Source organism: Solanum stenotomum, chromosome 4, assembly GCF_019186545.1.
Source record: "Solanum stenotomum isolate F172 chromosome 4, ASM1918654v1, whole genome shotgun sequence".
Taxonomy (NCBI): domain Eukaryota; kingdom Viridiplantae; phylum Streptophyta; class Magnoliopsida; order Solanales; family Solanaceae; genus Solanum; species Solanum stenotomum.
The window spans coordinates 59,808,714-59,821,154 of NC_064285.1; the positions used below are offsets into that span (position 1 = coordinate 59,808,714).

Genomic DNA, 12,441 nt, shown 5'->3' on the forward strand with positions numbered 1-12,441 from the left:
ATTATTAAAATTAGTTAATAGATAAAAGGGGAAACCACCTACACGAAGATATAAGTTAAATACTGACGGATCCTCACTAGGAAGTACGTAAAAGGGGAGGTACAAGAGGGTTTTTTAGAGACAAATGGAAAGTGGATATTAGGGTTAGGGATGACAATGGGGCGGGGTGGATTTAAGGTTGTGCGGAGCGGGTGTGATGCGGAGTGGAGCGGGGCGGGGCGGGTTGAAGTGTTTTTTTAAAAAAAATTAATGTGGGGTGGGGCGGGTTGCGGGTATATGTGATTTTATGTGGGTTCAAACTTAGTTTTAACTTTTTACATGTTATAAGAGTGATAAAACATTATTTATTAAGATAATTTCATTAAAGCTACTAAAATATTCAAGATGATAAATGAAAACGACTCAATAAAAAAGAATACAATTTCTTATATATTTTCCAATTGACCTCTAAAAAATAAAATTTTAAGTCACTATCCTATTAAATTAGTACAACTTATTGAAAAAATAAATTTATTTTTATGAATATTATTTTTAGTATCAAACTTAACTAGAAAAAAAATATTAAAAAAATTATATGGGACAGGTTCATGTGGGGCGGATTGAAAATGAAAAAAGTTAGGGAAAATTGTATGAAATATCAAACTATTAATTCAAATTAAATGTTATAGTCATAGTTTATTTTAATTGTAATTCGCTGCAAACATCCCCTTTTTTTGCCATCTAATTCGGTATACAATTAGCCATTTTCTGTATACAATTAGCCATTTTATACATTTCGGTATAAAATGTGTTTGTGTTTGTATAAAGTGAGAGAAAAGTGTATATACAAATACAAAAACATATATTTTCGTCCTATACACTTATAATTATACAAATACAAATCTTATTATACAAATTACAATGTATAAATGAATTAATACAAAACTGAACAATTTGTATAAAATTGGATGTTTGTAGCAAATTATACAAATCAAAAGTTCCTTAGCAAATATAAAATTTGTTATGAAACGCAATTATACAAACTATAACTATAACATACAAATATGATTTTTATGTTTGCTATATGTGAAAGTTGCTCAAAAAATTATTATGCGGAGCGGATTAAAAATTTTTGCGGATTAAACTCAACCCGCACTGCTTTGTCCTACACCGCCCCATTGCCATCCCTAATTAGGGTACATGAGGAACCTTTACGCCAAAAATAGCGTCAAGGCCGAACTTCTAGCACTCGTCCAAGGCCTTAACATAGCAATTGCAAAAAACTTAACACCTTTAGAAATCAATATGGATTGCTAGGAAATTATGAATCTTATTGCTCAAGATAACCCCTTATACTAACATTTTATCGGCCTGCAGGGAGCTACTACAGTTGGGGACCCCCCAAATTCGTCATAGCTATAGAGAGGCAAACCAAGTGGCCGATGCTCTAGATAAGACGGGGTGTAAAATGAAGCAAGCCTACTATGTTTTGTGCTGGAAGTTTTACCATTTTTTGTCTCATAAAAGATAGAGACAAACAAAATAGGAACTTTTTTTGTTAGGCATACCAGGCCAAGCCTAAATATATATCAGCTAATAGTAATATTTGTACTAGTAATTCCATCCCCCCTCCTACCGACAAACAAATTGTGTTGCCATTATGTACTGATACCTATTAACTAATCTAATATTTTATCTTTTGACCAAAAAAAAATATTTAACATTTTGATTGGACGTGAGAGGAGTCAATAAGAATTCATCTTAACTAGAAGGATCGTACATTTTAACTTTCGTAAGTCTATATTTTTATTTGGACTCAAATTAGTTATTTGTGACTTTATAGCAAGTTTGCTAACTATTAACAAAGCTATAAAATTAACATGAGACACATGTGCAGTGCATGTGTCAAGAGATTAGTTTATATGATGAAAGCGAAACTCAAAAGAAAAGTACAAGCAAGGGGCTATACCTTATCTTACTAATTCTTTTTAGGCATAAAAAGCCTCTACTAATTAACATGCATGTAAAAATTAAGAAGAAGAAAAAATTAAATATTCTATGATGCACACTCTATATTAAATAAGAATGAATAAAAATATTAAACCTCAATGTAAAATGTGAATGGAATAAGTAATCTCACAATGTTTACTTTTTTGCCTTTTAAAACTAAATTTAGTTCTTCATTAATAGACAGAAACTTATAGGTATGAATACAAATGTACTCATCAACCTACATTTATTATGGAAAAAGTACAAAACCTCAAAGTAAAATGTTAATAGATTAAGTAATATCATAATGCTATACCTTTTTGCCTTTTAAATTTAACTCTTCATTAATTGACAAAAGCTTGTTTGTGTGAATACGAATGTAGTATCTAATAATGTTATATCATGCCTTACGCACCTCACTAATTCTATTTAGGCGTAAAAAATCTCTACTAATTAACATGCATGTAAAAACTAAGAAGAAGAAAGGTCAAATACCATGATCTATCAAGCAAACAAAATTGAATTTGAAATAAAAAACGTTATCTAACTCCCCTTATCTTCCTTGAGAAGTCAGAAAGACTGTTTTCAAAAGACCATCCATTCAACTTAAAACGTATCAAAGCATGTTTGAAAAACAAAACAAGTTCACCACCTTCCAAAAAACAAGTTAAGAGGTAGTTTTAGTTCGTTCCTGATCAACGTTATCAAATGAGAACCAGAGGTAGTACTTGAATCCACAATGCTGTTGGTAACTCATAATATCAGATAATTGTCGTAGAAACAGAACTACGAAAATCAAAAATGATATTCGAGTGCATTCTGATATTGTAGCTTGCTAAATCCCGGGAATCAGCAAGACTTTTTCCCTCAAACACAAGTTTTTGCAGATGAATTGGTATGTTTAGCTTCTGTAGAAGCATGCCCTTCACATTCTTGACCAACTCGTGTCTGTGAACGTCTAGTGTAATACTTCCACCACTCGTCTTGATTAAGATCTGTATTGTTCTACTCTTCACCTTTAAGACAGACTCTTCGTTGATATCACACTGATATAATATCTTCGAATCTTCCAATTGCTGTTTCCCAAGAATCAAATCCATAGAACTTATCGAGTAGCCAACTCTGCTTTCTATAATTGTCTTAATGTCGCGAACAGTTAAGGTAACCTTGACTTCTATTTTAACAATTTCCTCTGTTGGCATTACCACGGAAATAAGCAACTTGTCTCTCGGAATGGAAACCATATGAAGTGTTGATCCACCATTGATTTTGTAAAAAGCTAAGGTTTTGTCATCTTCAAGAAACTTTCCGTCATGAATAAGAGAAAATTGCTTTGAGTTTACTCCTTCTTTGACCCCAATCCTACATTTGACATCCTGGATAGTATCGAATGTCCTTGAATAAACCGTAATTGTAACATTAGCATGGGGTCTCTTCACCAAAAATACCTTAGGGACTGAATTGTCGATATAAGCATGAAGGGTGGAGTTTTCGATAATGCCACAATCCATTAGAGTCTGTTCATCATCTGTTAGGCGAACATCTTTTGAAAATAGTTGTTGAAGACATTCCGGTATGCCCTCGTGATCATGTATTAAAGATTTCACGTGTCCGATACTATCTGATTCCTTAACTGTTATAGTGACTGTTTTAGTGACCTTCACATCTATAGTCATCTGCAAGAGGATAAACAAAACGAAGAAGTGTATTATTTAAACTGTGCTAAGTTAACAATCATAAGCACCAGCAAACGAAAACATTCTAAAGCACAGACGACAAGGTTGAAGAATGCAAAATTTTAAGGTAAAAATCATGTCGTCAACAATACAATTGTATCTTCCCTAAGGAAGTTCAAAATCCTCTGCCACTAAACTGTACAACATTTGCCGTGCCTAGGCCCCCTTCTTTCTCTTTCCTAATGAAAGAGTCCACAACCCGCCTTAGTAAGTCTCAAAGCATTCCTGTTTTAATAGATCAATCAAAAGGGATACTAGGAGCCCTATACACCCACACATCTAACCAGCTCGCATGGTTCACTGGTTCCACCAACTAGACAAAAAGAGTGATTCAATCAATACATATATAGGTGCACTTGAAGTGGGGTTTATGGTGTCCGGTGTCCCTATTAGGTTGGCCCTTCCCAATAAGGCCCCAACGTAAGGGCTTTAGCGTCCTCTTGATATCCATCCATATGTTAGGCTCCATCTTGGCCTTCCCTGACTAAGATCAGTTCTAAATCAAATGAACCATATCTTTCATCTTAGCTTGTTTCTATCAGCATAACGAAAGACAGTCATTCAACGCACTAAAAGAGTATCATCCACCGTACTCTTCATAGTCCCTAAAAGGAACTTGAAACAAATTATACAGGTGATTGAAAATAGCCTCTAAATTTCTGCTAAGATTTCTTGAAAAATAAAAAAAATTCAAGGAAAAGTAGAAGCATAAATGGTAATGCTTTAAGATAAGAGAAAAACTCAAATATGATAAGAAAATAGGATAACTAAACCTAAATCTCTTCAGAGGCAGAAACAAAGGAGTTCTTAAACCTAAATCTCTGGTTAGAGTTTCATACAGACTCTGTTTGCTCAGATACAAACGCGAAATAACATTTTATCTCGAATTGTTACAAGGAGCAAACCTCTTTTTCTTTTTCATCTTCAACAACAATTCTCTTGTGCTTCATGCATGACTCCATCTTTTGCAAAGATTGAAATCTCCTACAGATAACACAGAAACAACAGAGAAAATAAGAAGAATCAAGTATCACTTTAACTTTCTAGTACAATCATCATAATATATCATATATCATATCATATATATATATATATCATTAATCATTAAAGTTAAAAATTGAATTACGAAAATACTTACTCAAAAATAATAGTAATTTTTTTTCTCTCATTAAATTAACAATTTTGCTATATAAACCAAATTTATCTAATTAATTGTATCTTGATGGTCATTAATTCTTCATTGGAAAACAGAAATCAAATGTGAAAAGGCACGCCCACTAATTATGGCTGAGAAGTCACAACAATCTCCTCTTTAATTTCATTTTGATAATGTTGCTGATATATTCAATTTTTTTGGCATTCAAGCTTTTTACATTTTAAAAGGTAAAACAATATCATCCTTTAATAATTAATTAGTAAACTTATTCGTGTTTTGCGCGGTTATGAAAAACGATAAAATGTCAATATATATTTATTTAGATATATAATTGATTTCATAGAAAAAAATATTTAATTAGTAGTTAGATGACCTCCGACAAAGTCAAAAGTTACTCTTTTGAACCAAAAGAAAATACAAACTTGCCACAATAAAAAAAATATAAAATACAAAATAAAGAGGAGTCATAAAGAGAACTACAAAAAAAAGTGCAACATTATTCTTACAATCTTAATAATTAAAAAAGAAAAAGAAAAAAAGGAAATCAATATACAATCTTTTGAGCTCTTGTCGACATCCATTCCACAAGTCGATCACCATTCAATAGCCTTCATTTTATTCTTCAAGTCAAACGAAAGAATGAATAAAATAAGTACCAAAAACTTAACAATTTAAAAGGCTAATGTGATCATTTCTCCAAAGTCGTGCAATGCTTCTTATTATAGGACTATAATAAGAATAACAAATTATGTCATGAATATATATGACTATTAATTAATTATTTTAAAGGTTATGATGATAAAATTTATGAGAGTAATGAAAACAATAACCATTAAGCAGAGGCGAACCCAAGATTTGAAGAGTCTGGGTGCACCAATATATAATGTTATCTTAATTTAAGCATTGGTGAAATTCTTAATGACGAGTTAATGTAGTATTTGATTAGTTACTAATAGTTATTGAATGGTCATGAGTTTAAATCTCCCTATTTAGCAATTTTGCTATTATAAAAGAGATAAAAATGGGTTTGTTGGCCGAAATCGACCCTTACTTCTACCAACAGATCAGATGCAGCTCTATGTCTTCTAAAGGCACTCTTTTTATATTTCTATCTCTGCTAGTTTCTCAATATATATATATATATATGATTTTTTCCTCGAAGTTAATGGGTGCACGTACACCCCCAATTATACATGTAGGTCCGCCTCTGTCATTAAGTTTTGCATAAAATTTATGAAAGAATGAATAATTGATATATTTATTATTCTACAATAAAAAATTTAAAAAGTTGTAAAAAAATAAGAAGAAAATAAATAGAATAATTAGCCATAGATTATAGTAAAGATGAAAAACTCAAGAGACTCGAGACATTATTGTGTAGATTTTACATTCTTAGAGAAGTGCACTCAAATATCATATTTTGAGTGTGAATTCACACATTTATTTTTAACTATTTTTTAAAAGATAAACACGATTATTATATATAATTTCGAGAGAAAAGCACATTTTACGTGAATCCGGTGACACACCTGCATATGTCCATGTTCCTTGCATGATCATTCAACTTATAGAAATATCCTACTAAAGTCACTTTAATTTTTTGTCAGGATAACAAAGTTGCTCAGCCTATGGGATATCCTACCCAAAGGTTTCCTCATAGTGCCATGAGGATGCACATGCACCTGAGATTATGTACTTTTATATATATATAAATAATAATTTAAAAAAAGATGACATGTTTAATTTTTCACTTTCATAATTGAAATCAGTGTTTTAAAATTTTTTATTAGGGCTCTTTCTGGGACGGGGCTCTAGCAAAACGCCCTAAGATTCAAGTGTGGAGCTTAGTTCTATAAAACTTACGTTCCAAGCGTCCAACTATATGCCCTAAGCACGTCCAATGCTCGGGACTCGCCTAATAGATCTTGCACAAGTTATGTATTAAAATCTTTAGTTAACATTGTTGACCCTCATAATTCTTGAATAAATGAATGAAACTTAATAATTTTTTCATCTATAGAGATAAGAAGATTGAGAGTAACCCAAATAACAAGTTGTAGTATCGCATCTTTACTATTTCGTGACACTGTGAAGGTGATTATATGTTACGTAGCATTTTTTTTTTACAATACCTAGCGAAATTTTATTTTTTCACTTATGATTGGTCTTCATGGTTTTGTCATATGTCTCAAAATTATCATATTTTATTTAGCTATTTGAAAGTAATTTTATTTATATTCATGAAGGAGTGATGTTTTTATTATAATACTAGTAAGTTTTATTTATTATTTTCTTTTAGGGAGGGGGGGGGGGGGGGGNNNATTGTATAGTGTGATAGAAACATTTTTTTAGAAATAATTATTATTTTATTATTAGAAAGTTAAGATGTTCGATTATTTATACTTGTATAATCATGTTAAAAGTTTTATTTTCTATGAGTTTCTTTAATCATGTTTATAATTATTTCAAACTATCGACATATTTTATAATTTTATGTTATTATATTATTGTACTATATTGTAAATTAAAAATTTAAAGATCCATAGGTCTTACCCCACGTCTCAAGGCTTACGCCTCACCCTATACTAAGTAAAACACCTTGCCTTACGTCCCGCCTTTTAAAACACTGATTGAAACTCATTTATGCACACCGATTGAAATTGTGATTTTATTTGGAAACTTTGTGAGTTCGAATTTAGATAAGTAATTATGTTTTATCCTTCAAAATACTGACGCTCCGTATCTTTGAATCTTGGATTTACCTATATATGATCCTATCAACATCATCTTTGTTCTCTTTAGGACAATTTTGACTTAAAGATATAGATATTTAGCATGTTATATTATATGAAAATCTTTCTTTTTTAATAATAAAACATATTTAACCCATGATTATTTTTTTTTGAACGCCTTGTCTAGACCTTGAACCTCTTTTATAGCACTCATTTACTCTTGATAGTAAAATAAAATAGTCATCAATTCAAAAATCATTCCCTTTGTTTCATATTAGATGAACACTTTTTATTTTATACGGCAATTAAGAAATCATTAATTGATTGATCAATTTTACTATTTTACCCTTTGTTCATATTAATTAGCCTCTTGAAAAAAGAAATTCTTAGATCTTAAAAATTTGTTTAAACTTTTAATGGTCATACTCCCTTTGTTTCTATTTACTTGTCCATTTTTTACTTGACAAATTCATTAAGAAAATAATAATTGACATAGTGAATTTATCATTTTACCCCTATTAATTGATAGAATTTCAAAATTAATTTACTCATTAAACAGGTTCTACATTTTTCAAAAAATAATAACTCTCTAAATAAACTGAGGATATAATAGGTAAAAAAAAATATTTTTTTCTTGATTTGTCAAAAATGAATGACCCGATGGAATATTAAGTGTATCTATTGGGGGTAAAATAAGAATAATTTAATTAATTTTATGATTTAGTAAGTGAGCAAATAATATATAAAATATATTTTTGATAAAATCTAATATGAGCCAGAGGAAGTACATGCTTTCAATTATCAATTTGAAAAATACTAGTAATCTTATACTAATGATTATTATTCTCTGCCTACGGCAAATAATAGATTAACATAGTATCACGTGAAGTTGTTGATTCATATATGTAGTTCAATGCATAACACTGATATGTAGTCAAAATTGATATTTTTTTAAAAAATAATAATAATTTCATACCCCACTACTTAAAATATCAATTTTACACAAATATTTGATTAATCAACAACATTGCAATAGAATTAAGATATTTAGTTATACCATAAAATTAAATTTTGTGAATTATTGTAAAATTAACAGGTGAATTTACTCTTCAACTGACTTATAAGATGTCTGGAAGAGGAATATCAACAATTCGTCGTGGTCAATAATATTGTAAAATAAATTTAATAATGTCATAAATATTACTCCTTCTGTCCAATAATACTTGTTCACTATTGACTTTGCATATTTCTTAAGAAATTATAAATAGAAAAGGATATTACTATAATTCATGATAAGGGTAAATTAAAAACTAAGTGTAAAATTATCCATTAATTTTATAAAGTGGACAATTATTATTAGACATCGCAAATAGTATAATGGATAATTATTACTCCCTCTATTTCAAATTAATTGATTTGTTGAGGTGTTTCACACCCTTTAAAAAAAGAAGATTAAAACATAAATTAAGCATAACTTTCCATTTTTACCCTTATTAATTATTATCAAATTCATGATTAAAACAACTAAATATTAATTAGTAACTAATTCCAATACTAACTAATGAAGGATAAAATTGAAAAAAAATTCTAAAATCAGTCTTAAAAATTGAACAATTAAGTTAATTTGAAAAATGAAAAATGTCTCAATAGTTCAATTAATTTAAAATGAAGGGGTATTAAACAAAGAGAATAAGTAAGGGACTATTGTAGTACTACATCACGGGTGGAAAGGACAAAAAACTTTTAAAATAGTCCCTTTTTTTCTACTTTGTTTGAGTGCATTAGATAGATAGTGACATACTCTTTTTCTCCTAATTTATGTGATATATTTCGAATTTCAAAACTTAAATAAGTCTATTTTTATTATAATTTTTTTTATATTTTTAAAAAATATTTTAAATTATCAATTATTATAATTTATAGTATTTTTTACTATCGCTCCAAAGTGATAGTGCCATCGAAAGATAGAGTGGCAAACTTCGATACCTAAATTCATTCATCCAAAGGCTTTTTCATTCCTTGATCTGTGCCTCCTTGCTTTAATCAAGACTTTTTGAATAGTGGCTTGATTGGCTTTCAAGTTGGGAAAGATAAGAAGAGCTTGACTGATCCATTCTGAAGAAAGCCACCCCGACTTTCGTCCTATCATAATAAGTAGTCTTTCTATTTTAAAATAATTGAATTATTGAGATATTTCACACCTTTAAGAAAAGAATATTAGAACATAAATTAGATAGTACTTTCCATTTTTATCTTATTAATCATTGTCAAACTAATCTTTAGAATAACTAAACATTAATCATAATAATTAATTCCAATACTAACTAAATTTTTAATTCATACTTTAACAAAAATGACTAAAAAACTTTTGTTGAATTATATCAATTGAGTCTTTATCCATGATGTATCATGAACTATTTGAATCGAGTCTTCAAAATCAAAATTAGTAAAATCTATTAATTCACTTTTAAATTTGGTGTAGATAACAAGTAGCGTATACTCCAACAATGGAGTATTAATTTGTCAATATAGTAAAAAGTTTCTTTATGAAAATCTCAGCCACATTAATGTAAGAAATTTCCAAGAAAATAATTTAAAGCAATTACAGTTTTTTGAATTCATCATACAGAAAATTCAAAGTAAGAGTAAAAGTAGAAAAATATTTTAAAAGTAGTTTTGAAAATTGAACAATTAAATTAATTTTAAGTATGAAAAATGTCTCAACAGTTCAATTATTTTGAAATGGAGGGAGTAATTTACAAATATATAAATTTTATTTTAAAAAAAATTAAAGATTTCATGCGCAAATTTTTTATCAAACTTAAATTATTTGACTATCAAAAAAAGAAATGTGTCGCATAACTTTTTTTTAAAAGGTAATATATTATGTACAAATAGACACACTTATATATTATGACTATTAAAAATGAGAATTTAATATAACATGACATATCAAATTATTACCCTTATTTAGAAGAGGGAGTTGTGAAGGACGAACACAGCTACAANTTTAAAAGGTAATATATTATGTACAAATAGACACTTATATATTATGACTATTAAAAATGAGAATTTAATATAACATGACATATCAAATTATTACCCTTATTTAGAAGAGGGAGTTGTGAAGGACGAACACAGCTCCAAAAAATTGTTCCAAATGTAATTTAAGTTGTACTATGTTAGGGCCCACTTTACTATGTTAGGGCCCACTTTATTCAACAAATGTTGTACTAGCATTGGTAATACATAAGTATTAATTATAACCTGGCCTGTAATTTCTTTTAAGTCCCCACCTGTCTATAAACTTGGTCCAATCTGATTGGCTATTCAATATCTTCTACTTTTGTATAAACACCTGTACTATAGTTCTTTCTCATCAAACCACGTGTACTATTTAGACAATACAAGTTGCACCAAATGTAAAGTGAATTGTACCAATATGGTTAATTTGGTAATTTGACTCATGGCTTTCTAACTAATGTGTATATTCATTCATCTGTGAAACACGTGTCCTAGCTACGTCATATATCCTTGTTCCTTTTCATCCATTCTCTATCCCAAGAAAAAATTCTCTGCAAATGGAAGGATTTTGCAAGCCCTAATATGAAATTCTCAGTTAAACTGCATACCTTCCTAGGTATGCACTGCTTCTTCCCTTCCTTCTTTCTTCTCATTTTTGTTTTGCCTTTTGATTTTAGATTCGTTTTGTCGATTTTTTCATTAGATGAGTTTTGACTTTTTATTTATTATCAATAATTTTGGTGTTTAGGTTGTGGTAATGTTGCATGCACTGAATCTAAACTTGATTGGATGTTGTTGTTATGGTCGTTTACTCCTCTTCTTCTCCGTTGTCCCTATTTATAGCTTTGTATTTCAATTTTTGTGCTTTTGATTATTGAAATGTAGTGTTTCTTCCGCTTTTGTTCTTGATGTGGGTCAGTGGGTGTTTTCTCAATTTGTTATTTTTTCATAATTAGGACTTTACAGGTACTTGGAGAAGAAACGAAAGAAAAGAAATTGAAAAGATGCCATGCAGGGAACATTGAGTATTATCATGTACATTGAACTTAATTTTGATTTTTTTCTCGAAAACACTATCAGCTGGAAGGATTAGTTATTAGAGTTACCCTATTTTCACAACCCGTTCTCCTATGTGGAAAGTCCAGTATTTCTCCCTCTCTTCCTCCACTGATAATCGCCATGAGACCTGACGTCATGAAAGTGCTAATGCTAAGATCGGCTAAAGAAGAAAACATCGGGTGTGGAGAAGGAAAAAAAAGGGGGTTGGGGCAACAATGGAGTGGGGGAAGAAAATGGATTTTTTCCTTTTTTTTTCTTTTATAATTTTAATAATTTAAAATTTAAAATATGGTGTTCACTTTCCTTAACACGCGTGTAGTCACACTCTCTCGCCAACTCAGTCATTTTAATGCCACATAAGCATGGTCAATGGTCAAAGGGGTTTAGTATATTGTGTTTTATTGAATGTAAGGGTTCAGTTGATAAAAAGTTAAGTAGAAGGACTCACAATACAAGCTCATATAAGTATAAGGGTTCATCAGACCATTTTACCTTTAAAATTTGTAGGGGATGATTTGTAATTGAAAATTCTTGGGAAATTTATTTATATTTAGACATTTTTGAGAAAGTAAAAGGCTAAAAACAGAAGAAGAAATAATTATATCCAACAAAGTCATCATAAGTTACTATTTTGAAGCAAAATAAATTATAAATTTACGACAATCAAAACATTATAAAAAGACAAAATAAAGAGATGAGAGAACTGAAACGAATAAATAAAAATATAATACAATATCATTCTTATGATTTAATCATTAAAACATTT

At 29.6% G+C, this 12,441-nt stretch overlaps 1 protein-coding gene across 1 annotated transcript; it reads right to left on the reverse strand.

The window, feature by feature from the left end:
* Positions 1-2,505: 2,505 nt before the first annotated feature.
* Positions 2,506-4,726, reverse strand: LOC125862592 (polyubiquitin-like). The gene is made up of 2 exons (XM_049542703.1): positions 4,610-4,726; positions 2,506-3,644 (listed from the first exon to the last, which is right to left on the reverse strand). The coding sequence occupies exons 1-2, from the start codon at positions 4,664-4,666 to the stop codon at positions 2,730-2,732; spliced, it is 972 nt and encodes a 323-aa protein (XP_049398660.1). The 5' UTR covers positions 4,667-4,726; the 3' UTR covers positions 2,506-2,729.
* Between the last annotated feature and the right edge of the window lie 7,715 nt (positions 4,727-12,441).